Below are 24,489 nucleotides of genomic sequence, written 5' to 3'. Positions count from 1 at the left end.
CTTTACCCGCTGATATTTCTTAGAAATATATGTATAGATCATGTATCAACCCTCTTGATTGTCGGCGTATGCCAAGCGGTGACCCTTCTTAAAATTTGATTATCTTAGATTTTCAGAGAACTGATTGTCGGCGCTTGGATCCAAGCGGCCCTTCTTAGAATTTGATTATATTTCTTAGAAATATACAGATAACGTATAAGGAGAAGAAACGCAACCCCCCCCTCTACCCCTGATTGTCGGCAGCTCTTTTGTAATAGATATTGTTTATCTTTTGTTTATAAACATAAACGTATGAGAAGAAACGCAACCCCCCCCCCCCCCCGATTGTCGGCAGCCCTTTTGTAATAGATATTGTTTATCTTTTGTTTATAAACATAAACGTATGAGAAAAAACGCAACCCCCCCCCCCTGATTGTCGGCAGCCCTTTGTAATAGATATTGTTTATCTTTTGTTTATAAACATAGATAAGCTTATCTGTTGATAAGACTCCCCGCCCGCGTGACGTCATACCCCCCCGCCCCGCACCCCCCTCAGAGGACCTGGTCTAGAACCCCCCTAGTATACCTACTGCTGCATTTTACATTTTATTTTCTAAATTTGTTTTACGCAACCATTGTTTCAATATTTGTACGAATCTTTCCGCTGCACCATTGGTAGCCGGGTGATAAGGAGCTGTCAGTCTATGGATAATCCCATTTGCTTTGATAAAATTTTGAAACTCTTGTGATATAAATGTTCTACCATTATCTGTTACTAGCATTCGTGGAATACCGAATCTAGCAAAAATTTCACGACATTTTTTAATAGTACTTGAAGCAGTAATATTATTTATTACATAAACTTCAGGCCATTTAGTATGCGCATCTACGCAAACTAGAAAATTATAACCTGCAAATGGTTCTGCAAAATCCATATGGATTCTTTGGAACGCTTCCTCAGTAGGCTCCCAATGATGCAATGGCGCCGGCTTCGGATTATTTTGAACGCGACTACATTCCTTACAACTACGAACAGTTTTTTCAATTTCTAAATCTATTCCTTGCCACCAAACATAGTTTCTCGCTAGGGCTTTCATTCTAATGTGGCGATAATATCGTCACATATTCCCCGGGTATAAGTAGAGACATACAAAAGGACGAAAACAAAAACGAGACAAAATAAACCAGTAAAGAGAAAACATAACAGACGAGACGTTTGACAACTAGCATTGAGACAGAAAAAAGAATAATAACACGAGTGAAAAAGATTAGGTGAGAAGATTCTCGAATGTCAAGAAGATAGGCGACAAGAGGAAATGTAACGCGCGATCAGGAGATTCGGTTTCCGACTGCTGTCGCGTGCGGATGTATACCGCGAATATTCTGTAGCGAACTCAAACGCAGCATTTATAACAGTTCTCATATTAAACCGATTTTGATTATTTACCCACTGACACACACAGATCCTCGCCTGCACCGGTGCATAAGAACCCGGGACATAAACGATTATTAAACTAACAATGCCTATATGGCCTAAGTGCAATTCTTTAAGAATTTTATTTCTGAATTTTTCTGGAATTACAACTCTATCTTTTCTTAACAGAATTCCGTTATTTAACGCGAATTCGTGGTTTTGCAACCCAAATTTTTTTAAACATTTGCCTTGTTCCAGAGATTCAACTATTTTTAAGAGATTCTCATCTTTACGCGTTTCTGTTTGAATTTCATTTGCTTTAACAGGTAGCATATTTAATGTATCAACAGTATACACGTCTAGCACATCATACTTCGCCCTATTATTTTGTTTTATTGGTAGTCGCGAAAATCCGTCAGTGTTGCCATGATTTTCAGTTTTTCTAAATTTTATATCAAAATCAAAACCCTGGAGGAAACCGCGTAGTGCTGCATCCGCATTGCACTGTACGCCGGTAAGCCTTTTCCAGGATTCAAAATTTGCGTTAACGGTTTATTATCCGTGAGTAAAATGAAATGTTTACCGTATAGAAAATTATGAAATTTTTTTACTCCGAAAATAATGGCATACGCCTCTTTATCGATCTGTGTATATTTTCTTTGCGTATCATTTAACGTGCTCGAAGTGTATTCTATTACTCGCTCTGTTCCGTTTAGATAAACATGCGATAATACGGCTCCGACTCCATATGGACTAGCATCCGTAGCTAAAACGATTGGCAGATTTGGATTGAACGACACTAGAATTTTATCATTACAGAAAGCTTGTTTTGCGCTATTAAACGCCCTTTCACAAACTGAAGTCCATTTAAATTCTTTTTCAACAAGTCATTTAATGGTTTCAACATGCTACTCATATTTTTTATAAATCGTCCGTAATAATTTATTAAATCAATGAACGCTCGGACTTCGGATACGTTCTTGGGTCTTGGCAGCTTTTCTACTACTTCCATTTTCTTTTTCTCCTTTTTTATACCATCTTTTCCGATGATGTGCCCGCAGTACAAAATTTGATTTTTCAAAAATGCACATTTTTCTAAATTTATTCTTATGTTATATTTTGATAAACGACTCAAGACTAATTCTAAAATCTCAAAATGTTTTTCGACGTTTACACTTGCGATCTTAATATCGTCCAGAAAAACAGTAATATCTGGAATATTTTTCAAAATATTTTTGATCGTTCTCTGCCATATCGCCGGTGCCGATGCTACTCCATACATCAAGAGACACGGTAGTGTCTCGCGACCAGTTAAGGGCGTAGCGGAGACACCGTGTATCTTAACGCGAGTCGGACATTTGAGTCTTTATAATATTTCGAATCCTCAATAATGGCTGAAGCAATCGAGTTTATACTAGACTTAATAGATAGATTGAGTTCGAATTATATAATAAAAGTGTCTTTATTTCTGCTCTACGTGATTTGTAAGCAGAGATATATAAATGCAAAGTCGAAATATGAAAAATTTCTATTAAGAAACGTCCCCGTCATCATTATTATCATCATCATCGACCACGCATACATAGTAGTATCGTGCTACACGTATTCACACGTATACAACACATGCGCACACATATATCACACGTACACAACCATGCAAAATGCATGTAGTGGTAATTTTGTCCATCTCGCACGTTTTACAACAGATGGCGATAGTGGCACTCCGCCATATCGGCAGCGTGCGGGGTTATGTTGGCTAACTCTCTCTCTCTCTCTCTCTCTCTCTCTCTCTCTCTCTCTCTCTCTCTCTCTCTCTCTTTCTCACACACACACACACACACACTCTCTCATTCTCACTCACTCACTCACTGTTCGTCTTGTGTACTTATTTAGTACATTCATGATTAAACATCTATATGCATTAATGTGAAATTTACTTACAATTAGTTTACTTGAAATATTCAATCTCTAAAGTGTTTATCTTATAAGATAGACAAAAAAATCTGAGTAAATAATAAGAAAAAAAAACAAAAGGATTATTATTGTCATAATTTTTTATCAATTAAGTACTCTCAACTATCCAATAATTAAATAAATACGTACAAATGTGCGCGCGTGTACACACATACACATATTGATATTAAAGAGATTGAAGGAGAGGAAGGAGAAGATAAAAATTTAAATATTTACATATATTTTCAAATATTATATATGAATTTATAGTTTACATATCTAATTAATAATGAATTTCTAATTATATTAAACATATCAAAATAAAGACATACATGTATTTATCAAATGAATAAAATTATTGAATACAGACTTAAAAAATGTATTAAACATAGACTTAAAAAATTAATTAATTAAACATATTCCAAATTTAGAAAAAATTAACTTTATTTATATATGCAACAGCTTTTTAAACTAAATTTTTAAATTCTATTTTATATTAAACAATTATCTCAATCAACATCTACGTCCACATTAGCTGCACTGCAGACTACCTCTACAGCCACATTATCTGCTCCGCGGATATAGCGTTATGCCAATACGATACATTACATGTACTTACTTACTTGCCTTTACTGTACCAACTCTTGTTCTTTCCACGTAATCATGTTTTTACAGTTATCGTTTGCTGTATATCTTCCAGCAAACTTTATTTCGTGTGAAGTGTATTTAATTAATTAAATCTCTGCGAAAGATTGAGAAGATGAAGGGATAATTCAAACTATGAAGACATGGTTACATGGAAAAGACAAAAGTTGATACAATAATAAAGACATACATGTATTTGTATCCTGCTGGCATAAGGTTATAGAAGTTGATTGAGATTGAAAAATAATAATGAAAATAATAAAAAAAATAAAGACACATGTATTTGTATCGTGCTGGCATAAAGTTATAAAAGTTGATTGAGATTGAAAAATAATAATAAAAATAATTAAAAAAAGGAAATATTCAATCATCATTTAAAAGCATATTTGAAATCTGTAGAATAAACAGTTTTTGCAAAAAATGTGGAGCATTTGAGCTCTAGTAAGTCTAAAAATAAATGTAAACATCAATTAACAATAACTGATGTTATATATATATTATATATATAAACCAATTTGTTGCAATATTCACTATAAAAGGTTGTAAGGGTAAGATGGCTAAAAGTGAATAATTTAAAAGATAGTTAACATAATTTTACATAAACTGAAATATTTCATAAAATAAAATATTTGTAATATTTCGAAGTTTATGTAAGATTATGTAAAAATTATACCTTTACAACTTTTTATAGTAAATATTGCGAGGAATCGATTTATATGAGAAAAATTAAGGTAATTCTATTTTGAAAATATAAGTGACCATTAAATAACCTTGAAAATCGCCGTTTAGGAAAAAGTCTGTGTCAACTTTTTCTTTTTCGAAATCCTGCAACTTTTATCTAAATTTAATAGAAAATGTATAAAAAATGCTCGACATTAGTACACACACACACACACACACACATACACACACACACACACACGCATATGGGTAAATTTATATAAATAGGGTGCTTTAGGAGGAATGATCAGGATTCTAGGATATGATTGTACACATCATTTTAAGCAAAGAAGTTTAGATAAACATGTTTAATAATTGTTCTATTCCGGTCATAAAAATATACAAAAAGAAATAAAAAAATTTTAGTTAAAAAAACTGGGAGCGCTGCTAAATAATACTCTAACAATATTAAAATTAAATTGTTACTTTTAAACTCATTACAGTTAAAATATGTTTTGTGTTTAAATTAATTAATGTTACTTTAAGGTGTGTAAATGTAGAATCGTACCATAAAAAAACTTATCTTTTAAAAAAAAAGATAAACAAGATGCCAAGTCCATGCGCCATGTGAAAAAGAAATAAAAAAATTTTAGTTAAAAAAACTGGGCGCGCTGCTAAGTTTCAAAATTACAATGCACCTTAAAGTAACATTAATTAATTTAAACACAAAACATATTTTAACTGTAATGAGCTTAAAAGTAACAATTTAATTTTAATATTGTTAGAATATTATTTAGCAGCGCTCCCAGTTTTTTTAACTAAAATTTTTTTATTTCTTTTTCACATGGCGCATGGACTTGGCATCTTGTTTATCTTTTTTTTTAAAAGATAAGTTTTTTTATGGTACGATTCTACATTTGCAAATTTAAATTTTTACTGATTCATTATACGACTCTATATATGTCTGCAACTTTAATTTTCCACTGGTACAAGTTTCTACTTTCACTTGGCGCAATTTTTTTTTATTTCATTACTTTTGTTACGATTGTACATGGGTTTATAATCGATAATTTTTCATACAATTCTATTGTACATGGGTTTGCAATGTAGGATTCTACATAAGTTTGCAATGGATAATTTTTAATACAATTCTACATAGGTTTGCAATGGTTAATTTTTCATAAGATTCTACATGAGTTTGCAATGGTTAATTTTTCATAGGATTCTACATAGGTTTGCAATGGGTACGATTCTACATGGGTTTGCAATGGTTAATTTTGCCTAGGATTCTACATGGGTTTGCAATGATTAATTTTTCATAGGATTCTACATGGGTTTGCAATAGGATAGGATTCTACATGGGTTTGCAATGGATAATTTTTGTTAATGGCGTGCCCTTAACTGGTCGCCTTTTTTTACCTTTTTTTAAAGGTGAGTTTTTAGATTGTTATGACGTGACGCAAGAAGCCAAAAAAACTCGTATTTAAAAATTTTTTGTTTTTTTATCACAAATTCAGACTGCTCCCTCTTTTATTATTGCATTAACCTTAATTGTGAAAAAGCATTTGTTATTCTATTAACGCAATAAAAACTTGACTCACCGACTGTGAGTAATAAAAATTAGTTATGTACTTTGATTTCTTGAGTAACTACAGTTATAATTTATTGCTTATATTTCTTAAATTTTATGATACGACTTTAATGAGTTTCTTATTATGGTGTCCTGTGTTTTTCTGATCCTGGCTTATCAATCTTGGAGGGATTTAATATCGTTTGGACGCTATGATGACGATAATTAGAGATTTGATTTTAATTACTCTATCGGACCGGCGGATTTTTTAATAGAAAATTTGTCTCGGCGTAGATATAACCCTTTATTTTCTATTTTCTAATTTTTGTTTTTTATGCGGGATAATTTAGACTTTATAGCGCTAAAGATGGCCCTAAGAAATGTTCGAAATGTCCGCGATTATTATTGAGATTATATGTAAAACATTTGTCTACTTGTATAAATAATAAATTTCACGATGTTAACTTTAAATAAGTAATTGTCATTTTTATTAAGATTTTTTGCACCTAACGTACGGTGCCAGGCTCGTATTGTCATTTACTCTACTATTTTTTTTATTTTGAGAGCTATTTATAGCAATTTATGTTATTTAAATTTTATTAAATAGGGTTTGTGCACACTGTATATTTTATTTTAAAAACTATGTTGTATTTTTTACAGCTCCGTTAAGTCGTGAATGGCCATTAATATCTTCACAATTTCCATTAATGATGATAATTTTTGGATATTTGTATTTTATTCGTTATATTGGACCCCGCTATATGATAAGTCGAACGCCATATAAATTGAAAACCTTAATGTTGCTTTATAACTTTATACAAATTTTAGCAAACTTATGGATGGTACAAGAATTTATATCTTCTGACTGGTTTTCAAAATATACCCTATTGTGTTCAGAGCTATTTCCGCATTCTTCCAATACGCTTAAAGTATATTTTTATTATATGTAATATTATCATTAGTTATTGATTATATTGTTTGTCGGAAAAATAAGTTGTAAATAATTTTTAAATTTATATTTAAAAATTATTTACAACTTATTTTTCTGAGAATATAAAATAGACAATATGAAAGCGAGTAGAGTAAATATGATAATATGGAATATAAGATTATGAGTAGCCTTATATTCTACTCAAGAAATTGTCAGCAGTTCAATTATTAAAAAAAAAGAAGTTCTAAGATTAAACTTTTGATTCAATAGAACTTTGATAATTTTTCTGTTCACACATTAAATTTTTACAAATAATTAATTACAGGTATATAAATTTTATAAGTCGTAATAATTACAATTTCGAAGAGAGAGAGAAAATTAAGACAGTGTTAGGAAAATATTATACTAATATAATTATATTTATTATCGATAATTATCTAGCAGATCATTATTCTATAAATTATTACACAATTAAATAATTTTTCTCACTTAATATTATACTAAAATTCTTTTATTTCAGTTTTTAATCAGATATTTTTGTAATAATTTCTGTGACATATTTCCTGTTGTTCGTTATTATTCACATTCTACATAGGCAATATTTTTTTATTTTTTTAATAACACTTTATGTACTTGGTTTTATCAAAGTCGAGTTTCAGATATTCAATTCTATGTGGTGGCTATTTATATTAAAGATATTCGATCTGACAGAAACCTGTATATTTGTGTTGAGGAAGAAACAGAATCAAGTTTCCACTTTGCACGTCTATCATCATGTCTCTAATATTTTTTTCGGATGGTTTTATTTAAAATACATTCTGGACAAGAGAGTGTTATTGCTTACTCTATTTAATTGTAGCATACACGTAATTATGTATATGTATTATTTTGTTTCTGCATGGGGTCCGAAATATCAACAAAAAATATATTTTCTTAAACCTTTTATAACTAAAATCCAAATGGTAAGTTGCATTATATTTTATTTATAATAAAACTTTATACACGAGTGAGTATGCATATAAAAATATATTAGGGGTATCCTACACAAAAGTTTTAGTCTTTCTGCATATTGATACAATTATATCATATAAGATATAAATAAATGTTTACCCTTTTATGTTTTGAAGTGTTAACATTAACATTTTCAAAACGTTAAATATAATTAATTAATATTAAACGTTATTTCACAAAACAATAATAACAAGATGAGTGACCAAAAATTTTATATTCTATATATACATTCGATATGCATTTCAATAAGAAAAGAACGTCGCTAAAAGTATATAGATTAATTTATTCTGCTCTTTGTAAAGGTGTTCTATCCATAATATTTGCAAATATTAATTTTGATATTTTATAAATAATAATTTTGATGTTAGTTGTCAATCACACTCTAGGATGCCACGAAAAGACTAAAACTAATGATTTGCAAGCATTATGCAGGGTGTCCCAGAGCACTTGTGCCAACGCTCGTGAGCAGGTAGAGGACAGTAAATTGAGCAAAAAAGTTTTATACCATTTTGCGATATTCGTAATAATAAACGAAATATTTAATACACTCAGCCGCAAAAAAAGCGGTACACTTAAAATTTGAGAAAATTCATCAAATTTTAAATAACCATAACTTGGTAAATAATAATGATAAAAATATGTTTAAAAAAGCAAAATGAAGGTTTTAATGTCCACTTTAAGAATATTTAAGTGCCAATTATGCTCAACCATTTTTTTAAATTGGCGGATAACGAAGTGAGAGAATGTAAAATTGATTATTAAAGGACCGAGTTTGGGACAGTGTACGGCGCGAATCAGGTATTGCAGCCCAATGGGATCAAATGCACGTGAAAGTGTGGAGTGTTACCTTTAAAATGCTTTTTTATTGAGCTCGATATGATAATTATTCATTGAATTATTCCAAATTCAATTCAAAACGCTTTTTTTCTTCTTCAATTTGCAACTCAGCGAATAATTATTGTATCGAGATCGGTAAAAAAGCATTTTAAAAGTAACACTCCACACTTTTACGTGCATTTAGTCCCATTGGGCTGCAATACCTGATTTACACCACGCACTGGAGCGCAAAGCGGAAACCTTTATTTAACAGTTTAAAAAAACATAATTTTATTATAATGAACATAATTAACATAATTTTAATTTAATTTACGTGTGTGTGTGTGTATTCGTTTATATACCACAAGGATAAGGACCCCGTGGTTCGTCAACTCCACAGTATTTAAAGACTCCAAACTCTCCTTGTGGCGTGTGTGTGTGTTTGTGTACGCGCGCACGCATGTGTGTATTAATAGTGGGTATGACCTCATTCATGCGATCAGGCATACTCTGTATTAATTTTTTTATTTCATCGTGCGTAATTGCATCCCATGAGTTTTGAAGAGTTCTTTGAGGTTCTCGCAGTGACTGAGAGGCAGGTACGTGATTTCGTACTTTCTTGCCGAGATTGTCCCACAAATGTTCGATGGGATTTAAATCTGGACTATTTGCTGGCCAAACGAGTCGATTTATGCCAACTTCATCAAAGAAATCAAGCACTCTTCTCGCAATGTGTGGTCGAGCATTGTCTTGCATAAACAAGAAGTTATCTCCGATAAAATGTGCATACGGAACAACATACGGAATGAGTACGTCTTCCACGTATACATCTGCGTTTATGTTTCTGTCAAAAAAAGTGCAAATCTGTATAAGTGTATGCTGAAATACCTGCCCAACCATTACAGAGCCTCCATTGTAGCTATGCCTTTCACTTACAGTACAATCTGCAAATCGTTCTTTACGGCGACGATAAACTCGTTCTCGTCCATCTGGAGAATAGAGACAAAAACGAGATTCATCGCTAAAGAGTACTTGGCTCCAGTCTGCGTAATTCCAGTCTCTATGCGCAATTGCAAAATTGAGTCGAGCTACACGATGACGACGTGTAAGTAAAGGTACAGTCGCTGGTCTGCGCGAAAACAGATTTTGTTGCGCTAATCTTCTCTGAACGATGTCAACGGATACATTACAATGGTGGACATTCCTTAAATTGTTTCGAATTTGGCTGTTCGATGTCTGTCTCTTAACGAATTTAAAACAATAAATCGGTCATCATTTTCATTGGTACATCGAGGGCGTCCAGAACCAGGTCTTTTCTTGAAAGAATTGGTGTTTAAGTACCTGGCATAAGCACGTTGCACAGTTGATGCCGACAAATCAAGTGCCTCAGCAATGTATCTTTGACTTCTGCCATCTTTAATTAAAGCAACAACTTGAGCAGCTTTTTCTGAAGTTATCATTGCCATAATTGGTCAGTAATTTCGAGAAGTAATTAATTATGGTTTCAATTGATAAAGTCGCAAAAAACAACGCGTCTAGAAAGCTTACAACTCAATCGCATAACTTGCACTGTAGTCTTTCCATGTCTTTTCCGTTTGAGACGCGTTGCTAAGAGACAGACGCGTCGTTAAGTCCCAGAATATGTACCGGGTGTTTAAATAAGCGTTACAAATTTTTATCTCTAAAAATGTAGAAAAAAATGTTTCAAATAAAAGTTTTAATATCTCGAGGGGGGCATAGTTGATGTCATAGAAATGTTTGTAAGAGGCAATTTTCAAGCTTATTTATTTAGTCAATTTAATTATTTTATATAGAATTATTCTAAGCATTTATGTAAATAGATTTTTTGTAATATTCTGCATAAAAATATGAGAAAATGTAGCCAAGAATTGAACAGTTTCCGAGATATTTCACATAATCTGACATATTTTTGATATAAAGTACAAAATATCTCGTAAAATATTTAGTTTTCAATAGTCTTGCTTTCATGTATAGAATAATTAGACGAAACAATTGGTATAAACAACAAACAAAAAAATATATATATCTGCATGTAGCAAATTGTATATTTTTTTTACTATGTATCTTTTTTTATTTGTCTATAATTATTCTATACATAAAAGTATCATCGAACACTAAATATTTTATTTACAAAATATTTTTTAATTTTTTTATCAAAATATGTTAGATTATGTAAAATATCTCGTTCAATTATTGACTTTTACCCTGTATGCAGAATATGTTACAAGGAAAAAATCAATTTACATAAATACTTAGACTAATCAATATAAAATAATTATCTTGAAAATTGCCTTCTACAAATATTTCTGTAACATCAAAGTATATATATCTCCGTTGAAATGCTGAAACTTTTATTTGCAGTATTATTTTCTAAAAATTATACTTTTAGAAATAAAAAATTGTAACGTTTTATTTAGAACATTCAGTAAATATATTTATACACACACATGTGAATGATATATATTATATATATAAGAATTGCATGTAAATATATAAGCAAAAAAAAACAAATATATATATATATATATATATATATATATTATTGTGTTCAAACTATGTAATAAAGATACAATTATGTGTATGTTTTACTGTCATTGACACGCTTAGATAAAAACGCGTGTGCGAGATGATTCAACAGTAAAAATATATTATGTTGTCTAAAAAAATATAATATGTTGAACACAATAAAATTGACAAAATTAAACAAATCAAATATAGTAGGCCAACTAAACGAGCAAATAAATAAGGTGTAAAAATTTTATTAATAGTTAAATAATTAAAATAACATTCCGTTACAGAATCGATATAAATTGTAAACGTTTCGACTGCACTACAGTCTTTATCAATACATAAAAGTTAAATATTAAAATACAAAGTTAAATGTTAAAAATACAAAGTTAGTTAAATATTAAAATATAAAATTAAAACGATTCTTTGCTGTTGACCAATAGATATGCAAGGCGATTGGTCTGAGATGCCAAGTTATGCGATATTTAAACATGCTGCGGATATAATACGCAAATTAAATCAATGTTAGAGAAAATTAAAAAATCTTTCAACTTACATTATCGTTTTAACAAGTCCTTTTTCCCGATATTTCAAGTGTGTGTTGCGAAGTCTGAATACCAAATGTCAAAATAGAGAGCGTGATGTATTTATTTATTACCAATGTTTTTTCTAAATTATGATTCAGCAAATTTTTTAAGTATGTCAAAATAACTACTGTCTAACAACTCGGTGTCTTTATTTAAATTAATTCCATTTTTCTGTTCTTTAATGTGGATCATTTCAGATATTAGTCTTTTATGGTAATTCTTTTCATGATCCATAATTTTAATATTGTCCCAGTCAAATGTATGTTGTTCGTTTAGAATGTGTTCAGTGACAACCGAATGTCTAGCAGAGTCTAATTTAATATTATTTTTATGTTCTTTAAGTCTCGTTCCTAACTGTCTTTTTGTCTGTCCGACGTATGTGGCATCACAATCGTTGCAATTCAATTTATAAATAACGTTAGAATTCGTGGGGCAATTATTTTTGTCCTTTTGAACTTTTATGAAGTCATTCAATTTTTTAATGCAACGATATCCTACCACTACGTCAGGTCTTCTTATTGCTGAAGCAACTTTCTCAGATATTGATTCTATATATGGTATGACAAAATATTTAATGTTAGTATTAGTATTATTAGTATCTGTTATATTGTTATTATTAGGCTTGTTAATTTTCTTAGTTGAGAGATTTTTTAATCTGCGTTTTATTTCTGTGAAAATTAGATCAAGAGGATAACCGTTGGATAGCAAAATGTTAATAGCTTTCTCTATATTTTTTTTTTGTGAAATTGCGGATGTAATAGTAATAAAGCTCTATCTACCAAGTTATAAATTGTTCCTATTTTATGACAAGTCGGATGATTTGAAAAAAATGAAACGTTTACAATTTATATCGATTCTGTAACGGAATGTTATTTTAATTATTTAACTATTAATAAATTTTTACACCTTATTTATTTGCTCGTTTAGTTGGCCTACTATATTTGATTTGTTTAATTTTGTTAATTTATACGAGCCTTTCATTAATTAATTACAATAAAATTTTTTCTTTTTGACATGTATGTAAATTTTTAATATGTGGAAACTGTTGATAATAGCCGAATTGTCGGTAATTATCGACAATTTTAGTTACGCTTAGATAAGGGCGCTAACCCGTCGGAGACTAAAAGTGAGATGTGTGTGTGTGTGTGCTGATCGATATTCGAGAGTTCTAGTCATAGTAGAATATTTTTCGTGCAATTCTTAACGCATTAAACAAGTTTCTAAAGAGTTCAAGACAGTACCGATGTTATATTATTTTTGAAAAAATGTTTACTACTCGAAAATGTATTTAAATGCATTTTAAGACAGATAAAAGTGAAATGTGTGTGTGTGTTTGTGTGTGTGCTGGTCAATATTTGAGAGTTCTAATCGTAATAAAATATTTTTCCTACAATTCTTAACGCATTAAACGAGTTTCTAAAGAGTTCAAGGCACTACCAATGTTGCGTTATTTAAAAAAAAATTTAATTTTATTAAATTTTTTATTACAGTATTTTTCGTCTGAACTTTTGGGAACTCATGCCCAAAATGTTGAACTCGTCAGAATATTGCTCCCTTATGATAACAGATTCGAAATTCGATGAGATGCTAAAAAGCCATACGAGAAGTTAGCATCTCTTTTCTTTAGAATGCGATTTTATGTGCAAATCAATAGAACTATTGTTGAAACTTATTAGAACTCCTAGAACTATGCCGGATGCAAGTAAATTTGTGAGATGCTAACAATTGAGATGCTAGCTTCACACTGTCGCTATTGACAGCCATCCGACATGTCCACCGAGTCTGGTCTACCGCTTTTTACCCGATTATTTGCTTAGATATTTTAATTAATAACTCAATAATTATTGCGAATTTAGCAAAATGGTGTAAAACTTCTATACAATTTAACGTGCTTTACTTGCCCACGATGGTTGACACGACTATTACCGGACACCCTGTATATGCTTGCAAATCATTAGTTTCTGTAACTAAACGAACAAATATGAAGCACATCATCAGGTGCAGGATAAGAAATTAAATCAAAAATTCCTGAGCTATTTTTTAATTTGAGTTTTATTTTTAATGCTATAAATTGTTAAAGTTTGCCAAATAGCGCGTAGCTATATATGGAAAACAGCGTAGGCGCCGCTTTAGTAGGCGTACTAAGGCCTATTAAGGTGATGTCTACTTGAATCTCGATACTCTCGGGTCCCCACCTAGTAGACCTTAATACGCCTATTAAGGCGGCGCTTACGTTGTCTACCGTTGTAGCCATGCACTAATTGGCAAACTTTAACAATTTATTACACATATAAGAGGCTAATAAGAGCAGCAGTAATAATATAAAGATTATAAACTAATTTATTACATTTAATCAATATCACTGATATAAACAAAACAGTTTAAATTAAAATTATAAAAATAGACTCGAAAGTTGAAACAAATAAGAAATTCTAAGGTTATTTCAACTGATGAATACAGACGTTTGTTGTTTATTGATGGAACTCTCCCCAGGGCATATGGCTTGCCTAAAGTCCATAAAGAAAACTGCCCGTTCAGATTAATAGTGTCATCGGTTGACACTCCTCTGTATAACTTAGCGAATTTCCTGCACAAGATTATAGTTAAAAGCCTCCCAATGCCTGAAGGTCGTGTTGACAACGGTTTCAAACTAGTGCAAAAATTGTCACAGATTCACATTGATAATGAATTTAAATTAATCTCGTTAGATGTTGTCTCACTGTTTACTAACGTCCCTATTGATTTGGCTCTTGAAAGTATTTTCTCGATTTCTAGATGGGAATTTATCTCAAAGAATTGTGACTTATCAAAATCAGAATTTTTAAATGGAATAGACTTAGTTTTACATTCTACCTTTTTTATTTTTAATAACGTTATCTGCCAAACCTTTGGAACGCCGATGGGTTCTCCTCTCTCACCAGTGATTGCAGATTTAGTTTTACAAGAGCTTGAGAATAAATCATTACGATTATTAAAATTCACACCCCCGATTTACTTTAGATATGTTGACGACATTGTATTGACTGTTCCATTGACTTGAATTGACCACACACTTATGACTTTTAATTCTTATCACAATAGACTCCAATTCACTCTGGAAACTGACGATAATAATAAAATAAACTTTTTAGATTTGACACTAATTTTAGAAAACAACAAGATAATCACTGATTGGTATCACAAGCCAACATTCTCGGGGAGATATTTACACTTCTTTTCTCAGCATCCTTTGTGTCAAAAGAGAGGAACTATATACGGTCTAGTGGATAGAACAATTTTATTGTCACATCCACGATTTCATTATAAAAATCTCGTTACCATTGTCAACATACTTTTAGAAAATTGTTATCCGCTTGACGTGATCTTTAATACTTAACCAACGTCTATTAATTTTATTCAAAAAATTAAAAAATACCACAACTAACGGTAACAACAATAATAATAATAATAGTGAAAAAACGTCTTTTTTCACTATTCCATTTTTACCCGGATTGACGAAACAATTTAGAATTATTATTAGGAACATGAATATTAAATTATCCTTCTTTAGTTTTAATAAATTAAATAAATACATACAAGTACATAAAGATACTATTTCTACAATGAATAATACACAAACGTTGTTTACAAAATTAATTGTTCAAACTGCGACGCTTCTTACGTGGGCCAGACTAGTAGAAGACTGACCACAAAAATTTCTGAACATAGAAAACACAGTTAGAAATACTAATACTAAATCAGTAATAACGGACCACCGCGTTAATTTTAACCATGAATTTGATTGGGACAACATTAATATTTTAGATAAAGAAATTTATTACGGAAAAAGATCAGTATTAGAAATGATATACATAAAAAGACAAAATAATAGTCTCAATTTACAGACTGATACTGAAAATCTATCCGATATTTATATTGAAGCTATAGAGAGACTACCTAAACTCTAAGGTTAAATAACAAATACAAAATGATTATAATTGTTTGTCACTTTTCGTTTCCAACTGAGCTTCAGTTTTCTCTGAGCCGTTCTACTGACATTAGGATTTCACTAGCGTTACTGTTGTTACTGTTACAATTGAAATATTGTCACATTATAAATACATGTAAGTTTTTATTAGCATTTTTTATACCATATGTTAGATTATTGTTTTATAACGCACTTGACTTTTAGATCTTATAATTATTGAGGTGTATTGAGAAAATTATTTTAATTTATAGGATGCGATTAATATTTTATATTCTAACACCTGCCAACCTCGTAGTCAGAAAACTAGAGAGGATCGCTTCCCACAGTAACGTAAATGTGATAGCTTAGCAAGAGTCATATTAATCTTACGAAGTTTTATTTCGTTTACTGATGTAACGGCGTTTAAATATGTTTATTAGACATTTATACGTTAAAAACATTTAGACTTTGTTGATTTTAATTTTGCTTTTTATACTGCGCTAAAGAAGATCCGAAAAATTGGATCGAAACGTTCGCCTTCTTATTTGTTTCAACTTTCGAGTCTATTTTTATAATTTTAATTTAAACTGTTTTGTTTATATCAGTGATATTGATTAAATGTAATAAATTATAAATTTAACATATATAAGACAGGCAATAAGAGCCAAACCGCGGATGACAGTGCGTTATCCTAAACGAAACTAAATTTTTTCGTTAGAATTAAATACCTGTGCACAAGGCACCAAATTTTACTTGGACACGGCCAAGATATAAAATTGGAATAATCTCTACAAGAGATTTAATTCCATGCATCCCCTATTCCCCCTAAAGAAATAAATGCGAGAGAAAAATATAGATCCGAAAGTCGCAGAATCGGGAATCGAACCCGAGACCTTTCGCTTGCCGGGCGACTGCTCTTCCAACTGAGCTATTCAGATCCTTTCGATTCTATACTTTTCTCTGTTATATATATTAATGTTGGTAAACAAACGCCTTTAAGCCAGCGTGTATAAATTAAGAGTTTAACTAGGCTCTGTAATGTAAATATAAATTTAACATATATAAGACAGGCAATGTCATCCGCGATTTGGCTCTTATTGCCTGTCTTATACGTTAAATTTATATTTATATTACAGAGCCTTGTTAAAACTCTTATATTTGATACACGCTGGCTTAAAAAATGCGTTTGTTTACCAACATTAATATATATAACAGAGAAAAGTATAGAATCGAAAGGATCTGAATAGCTCAGTTGGAAGAGCAGTCGCCCGGCAAACGAAAGGTCTCGGGTTCGATTCCCGATTCTGCGACTTTCGGATCTATATTTTTCTCTCGCATTTATTTCTTTAGGGGGAATAGGGGATGCATGGAATTAAATCTCTTGTAGAGATTATTCCAATTTTATATCTTGGCCGTGTCCAAGTAAAATTTGGTGCCTTGTGCACAGGTATTTAATTCTAACGAAAAAATTTAGTTTCGTTTAGGATAACGCACTGTCATCCGCGATTTGGCTCTTATTGCCTGTCTTATATATGTTAAATTTATATTTATATTACAGAGCCTAGTTAAACTCTTAATTTATACACGCTGACTTAAAGGCGTTTGTTTACCAACATTAATATATATAACAGAGAAAAGTATAGAATCGAAAGGATCTGAATAGCTTAGTTGGAAGAGCAGTCGCCCGGCAAGCGAAAGGTCTCGGGTTCGATTCCCGATTCTGCGACTTTCGGATCTATATTTTTCTCTCGCATTTATTTCTTTAGGGGGAATAGGGGATGCATGGAATTAAATCTCTTGTAGAGATTATTCCAATTTTATATCTTGGCCGTGTCCAAGTAAAATTTGGTGCCTTGTGCACAGGTATTTAATTCTAACGAAAAAATTTAGTTTCGTTTAGGATAACGCACTGTCATCCGCGATTTGGCTCTTATTGCCTGTCTTATATATGTTAAATTTATATTTATATTACAGAGCCTAGTTAAACTCTTAATGTAATAAATTAGTTTATAATCTTCATATTATTACTGCTGCTCTTATTAGCCTCTTATATGTGTAATACTTTATTTGAATTAAAGAGCATTTAATTAGTATATTGTTTAACAATTTATAACGTCAAAAATAAAACTTAAATTAAAAATGGCTTAGAACTTTTTGATTTAGTTTATTGGCTTGCACCTGATGTATGTTTCATATTCGTTCGGTTAGTTACACCCTGTATAGACATATATATTGGATAAAAATCTGCCACAAAGGTAAAAAAATTTGCAGTGCAACTTGGAGTGATCAGTTTCACAAATGATTGTATAAGATTGGAAAAATTTAAAAGCTACTCGGAAAGTAGATATATTTTGCTACATGATAACGCTAAGGCACATGTTGTTTTTTCTAAACAAATTATCTTTAATTTAGGGTTAGAAATTCTCCTGCACGGTATATTCTTTATATTTAGTGTCATTAGATTATTATCTGTTCCTGTCAATACAGAAACTTTCTAACTGAGCAGCACTTTAAAGATGTGATTTAAATGTATTTTATGATAATTTAATTGCGTCTAAATCAATATCTCTTTTACGATCAAATTCAATAGTTGCTTGAGAATGGCAAAAAGTAGAAAGTGAGAACAAATATTTTAATAAATATTTGCGAAATATTGTAAAATTATTCTTAATTTTATCTTTTATACTGTACAAAGTGTGCCATTTTATAGGATCAAAATATTTCAGAAACACTGCATTAATCAAAAAATGTTTTAAACAAAAGTTATATGGCTTTAAGGAGACCATAATGATTTGACAATGATTTGACCTTAGATTTGATGGTGACAATGATTTGACCTTAAATAGTCGTGTGAAGGTCACCGTCAATTTCTTAAAAAAGTCAACCTATTTTTCAATGCATATTATTGTAGTTTATCTCATTATCAAGAGCTTCCTAAAAAACTTATAATAAAGTGTTTTTCATTAAATATTTTTTAAGTTATAAAGGTTTGAAGTTAACATAAAATGTAAAATAGCTTGTGAAGTATTCAGTTTTTGGTAATCTTACCTTAAAACTTTTTTTATATGGAACAATAAACCCAATTACGTTTCGAGAAAGTATTAAAATCCTGCCGTTAAATCGTCTGTCAAACGTTCTAAAACGAAACGCCGCTTTCGGTCGCGCGCGGCTCGAGTTGTTTTTAATTTTTTCAAGACCAATAATGACAGGGAAAATAAGTCGACTCAAAACAAATAAATCTGTGTCAACCCGCGATTGGTTAGAAGAATCATATTGTCATGTTTAAATTATTTAGTCATTCGGTCAGAGGTAGCTCAAGTTTAATTTATTTGCCAAATTGGAGGCACTATACAACCAAATTTTGCTCGGAAAACAATTTGGCTTGACTTAGAAGTCTCGCACTCTTATAATTTTCACGCTTACTTGATTGCGTCCTGTCTGTCCGACAGTTTGAATTTGAGTTGAATAAAATTAATTCTCAAATTAATCGGATCCTATTAACTAACGTCCTTGCTTTTTTCGGCGCACAAATAAATTATTTTGATGCAGTCGCAATTAAAAAAAAGAATTATCGAGGGCGCGGCTACAATTAATAAAGAAAATAGGTAACTGTTTTGAAAATGTCATTTTCAATATGCTGCATACTTTTTCTTAAAAGCAATTATGTGTTGTTTTTACACTAATTGATTGCTCTCATTATTCCATGCATAATAACAGAGATCTTTATTTTTGATCTCCTGTTTGCTGGATTGGCCTCTTGAGCGATTTCTAGGCGCCCTGTTATTAGAACGGTCTCGAATATGTCCGCGTCTGATTTGTGTCGTCAGTTATTCTATTTGTTTTGTTAATGACTTTATTTGTTCTTCTAGAGATTGATTTGCTGTAGAAATAATGGCTGATACCGTGGTGCGGCTTGTTACTTCCAGAATTCGATCTGCTTGTTCAGCCACAACTTCTAATTTGTCATCCGTTCGTGTAGCCAGGATAACTTGTACCTGTGTGGGTAGTCTGTCCATCCACAGGGTTCTTAATAGTTTCTCTGGTATATTGATGCCGGCTAAGGTACGCAAGTGTCGTAAGAACTGAGAAGGTTTGCGATCTCCCAATTCTTCATGCTCTAGTAATTGCTGGGTTCGTTGCTCTTGTGTTGCTGTTAAGCGTTGTACTAAAGCTTATTTTACTGTCTCATATTTACCTATTGCTGAAGGTTATGTTTCCCTTATTTCCCGGGCATATCGTGTTTTGATGTGTGCAAGCATATATGCGTACCTAGTGGCATCTTGAGTAATGTTGCCCAGCAAAAATTGACTCTTTAATTGAGCGAACCAGAGTTCTGGCTCTTCGAGCCAGAAAGGTGGAGCCTAAGTGCAAAATTTGTTTGTCACTCTCCATCATGTTGGGATCACCAATTTGAAGCAAAGTAGGTCTAATAATCTCTAAAAACTTACCTGTAAAACAAAGGTAAAAAAAGCGCCTAGTTAACGGCATGCCAGTAACAAAAAATTATCTATTACAAACCCATGTAAAATCCTATGAAAAATTTGCAATGGATAATTTTTTGTTACTGGCATGCCGTTAACTGGGCACCTTTTTTACCTTTTTTTAAAGATAAGTTTTTAGAGGTTATATTATTCATTTTTGTATATAATCATACTAATCATTATTTGAAAAACAATGCTTTGAATATTTACTTTTGTTAGCAATATATAAAGTTTTAAATATAGATATAAATATATATATATATATATATATATATATATATATATTATGTGTAATACACACACACACATGTATAATAATATAATCACATATGTATGCAGTATTGCATATCACATATTTAGTATATTACAAACATATTCTTTCATAAATATATATTTATATAATGATATTTGCAACTTTTAGATATTTGTTGCTTTTATTATGTTACATTATCATTTTATACTATTTTTATAATATTTTCTGCAACACCACCATTGTACTATATCTTTTATAAGTATATAAATAATAATTATTGGTAAAGATCGCTTCCTTATTTTACATCAATAATTATCTACTTATAAAAAAATTGTAGGATAATAGTGTAGTAAGAAAGTAGTTATTATTATGAAAGAAATAGTTTAATAAAATAGTAACGCAACTAGAAAGTACTTGCAAATATTAGTATATAAATATGCATTCAAGAAAGAAACAGATAGATAAAAGGATCTACATTTTGCAATATATACTTATTTACTAAATACATGTCATATGCAATACCATATAATATATATGTGATATCCTATATTTTTTTTATAATAATATAATAATCTATTTTCTTGTTACGCAATCATCATGCGCTACAAGAAAATAGATATTATTATATGAAAAATTTAGTATATTATTAAAAAAAGACACGTACCTGTTATGTGTGTACATGTCAAGAGATCAATGTGTATACATACATACATATCTATTATTTTATTTTATATATTATAATATAACCCCGTCAATGTGTATGTATACAAATATTAAACGAAGATGGAATGATACTTTTAGCAAGCGCATTTCGGACCGGAGCTTTAACCAACATAACCTCACACTGTCAATATTATTAACACATCGTACGTAATAATCACGAAACGCTACTATAGCACATTCTTGTATCAAAAGTTGGAACTGTACAAGAATCGCGCATTGACTTGCGTGAACGATGACGACGTGGACATTTCTTAAATGAAAATTTTTACTTTGAGACTTTGCATTAAAATATTTCCGTTCACAAAGCACATAAAGCAAAAATAAAGACACTTTTATTATATAATTTGAACCCAATCTATCGATTAAGTCTAGTATAAACTCGATTGCTTTAGCCGTTATTGAGCATTCGAAATTTATAATAGACTCAAGTCTCCGCTTCGCGTAAAAATACACGGTGTGCCTCGGGTATGCCGCGAACTGGGCGCAAGACGCTACCGTGTCTCTTGATTAATACGTTAATTAGTTACTTATAACTAGGCGCTTCCTTAAAGCTAGGGTGACGTGCGCTTGGGATATGGAGTACGTGATTAAGTTTTTTCAATTAATAGAATACGTGTTTACATTATTAATACCGCATTCTCACTAATGCTTTATTAGAAGTGTAGTTTTCCTTGTACATTTTTCTATTATTATTATTGTTATTATTGTAGAACTTCTCCCATTGATATCGTCGTTTCTTTCCTCCCTTTCGCTTGGTCTGTGGGGAGGCATCTTTGTACGCCTTCTTCGGCGGTGATACGGGTGGAGAGATCAGAGGTGGTACTCTCCACAATACTGCTTGTAATGGTGATCGTTCCTGTAGAGGAAACCTTGGTGGGCTATCTAGAAAGTCTAGATCAATGTCGTCGTCCGGTGATGGTATGGCTGGGAATTCTGAAAGAAGATTGTTGATTTTAGTATTTCTCAGCGATTGTTCGCCAGTTGATGGAATACTAAATGGCTTCGGCGTTTTAACACCGGAAGTCCTTCTCCTCTCTACAGGATGGTTACCTGGTAATAGTGACTGAACCAGCGTACGTATGCCAGGAGGTTTTGCGAACTCCGGCAGAGAGGCGTTTGAAGTTCGAGGTCGTTCCGGCGGGTAGTCGCCAGTAATTGGTTATTGGCCTAGCGTGCAAGCGCTGAGTCGTAGTGCGTTCCTGCGTGGGAACGCCAGGAACGGGCAGAAACTCCGGCAAGTAGACGCCAGGAGTTGGCTTTAGGCCCGGCATGTAAACGCCTGGAGTTGTTGTGCGTTCTGGCATGGGGACAACCGGAACGGGTAGGGACTCCGGCGAATAGACGCCAGGAGCTCCGTGCCTTTACCGGCGGGCAAGTGCCTAGAAAGGTATTTATATATTGCTTGCAAAAAGGTGGCTGCTGAGGGCCCTTAGAAGGACCGTTGTTGCCGGTGATGTGATTCCTTGGACGATGCTGCTCATCTGGTCTTCTCTTGACCAACTTATGTAGTGGAATCGGCCAAGTCCTATTTCTCACCGTGGCGAGGTTCTCTTCCGGAGATCTCTTAACAGAGATCTTGTTTGAGTAGTTGCCGTTAATGCTAGCGTCATGCGCCATTAGTACAAGTACCAGGAGTTTTTTTTCGCCGCAGGGGATCTCTTTATATCCCCTGCGTGGGTGTATTATATTTACGAGTAGCGCGCCCGCGTTCACTTATTTCGCGAATAAATAGTTAGTCGCGGGCGGCCGCTATACTTGTTTCTCGAGAAAAGAGTTGAATGTGACCGGTCGCCACATCTGCACTCTCGGGAAAGCAATGTTCTTTGTTATTATTTGTGGCTAGTCGCCACACTAACATCTAAACAAACGATATACGGTAGTAAATTTTTCTGTATCTTTCTGTAAATTGATAGTATTCTCTGATTTTTTAATGAAATTGTTGTGTGCCGCTTGACGGGCACAGGGATTGCCAAATGAGGATGAGGATCCGGGTGCCAGGGAGGTCATTGGGGTGGTTGTTGAAATGAGTGTAGACACTGAGGCACTCAATACACATTTATTCTAAACTGAACACTCCTTGTGATATTAATTTACATCTTTACACTTACTTGCGTGAACTATCATTCCAATCTCGCGATACCAACGGCGTTAATATTTATTCCGCAAACTACGCGTCTGTATCCGGCTACGATATAATGAGCGACTGCCGGGAGCGCGTCTTCTCTTCGTTTTTATATTGTAAGGTTAATTATGGGAGGAAGGGAACGGAAAACTTAATTACGAGGTAAACGTAAAACATAAGTTATACCGGGACGCGATCTTTACTCGACTAGGCTGAGCTGAGGACTGCTTGGCGAGCGTCGAGTTCGTCATTTGTATACTGAAAAATCAAAGGGTCGCCGATTTTCGCCGGTCGCTGGTCGATTCTTTTTTTCAATAAACAAATAAATCGGCCACCCGCTTCATAGTGTTCCGCAGGAGATAAGCGGGATATGTATATTCCGCCGCGATCACGCGTAAAAGAAACCGAGATGAATATCGTCCGCCGATAATTTTGCGGTATCTATCCTTGTACATATATAGATCTCACTTACTTGAGCGGTCGCAATTTTGCTACAATATCGCGATCTTTTTGACCGGAGGGGGTACCTGGCAACGGGCCTTTTCGATCAAAAATTATATGTGCAAGCGAAGGAAGTTTAAAGATATTTTGCTTTGCTTACACTTAGGCAATTTTTGGTCCCGCGTGTGATTCGTAACGTCTGCATTTTCGTCCGTCGTCAGGCGGATGTAATATGAGTAGTTATAGCTATTTAGAGCTATAACAAAATATATTTCAGCTATTTCCCTTTTTTCCAAAATTTCTTTTTGTGTAGTATAATAGGATTCCCTATCAAAATCGTGTTGAAATGTAATGCGGTGTTCAGAAACTACAGAATAATTGCTGTGTGGATCTCTTTCGTCTATGTTCATTAATATCTCTCAATCGTT

At 32.3% G+C, this 24,489-nt stretch overlaps 1 protein-coding gene across 1 annotated transcript in view; it reads left to right on the top strand.

Annotated features, from left to right (window-relative positions):
- Nucleotides 1–24,489, top strand: part of LOC114946706 (very long chain fatty acid elongase AAEL008004-like) — a 115,482-nt gene that overhangs the window by 5,102 nt on the left and 85,891 nt on the right. The window contains exons 2-3 of the mRNA XM_085481295.1: nucleotides 6,829–7,150; nucleotides 7,812–8,114. Coding sequence (XP_085337421.1) covers nucleotides 6,829–7,150; nucleotides 7,812–8,114 — 625 coding nt within the window. The remainder of the gene's footprint in view (nucleotides 1–6,828; nucleotides 7,151–7,811; nucleotides 8,115–24,489) is intronic.

The sequence above is a fragment of the Nylanderia fulva genome, unplaced genomic scaffold (genome assembly GCF_048542155.1).
Source record: "Nylanderia fulva isolate GAGA-0341 unplaced genomic scaffold, ASM4854215v1 Scaffold171, whole genome shotgun sequence".
Taxonomy (NCBI): Eukaryota; Metazoa; Arthropoda; class Insecta; order Hymenoptera; family Formicidae; genus Nylanderia; species Nylanderia fulva.
The sequence above is the reverse complement of the archived record's forward strand: the minus strand, read 5'-3'. Positions and strand labels throughout refer to the sequence as shown.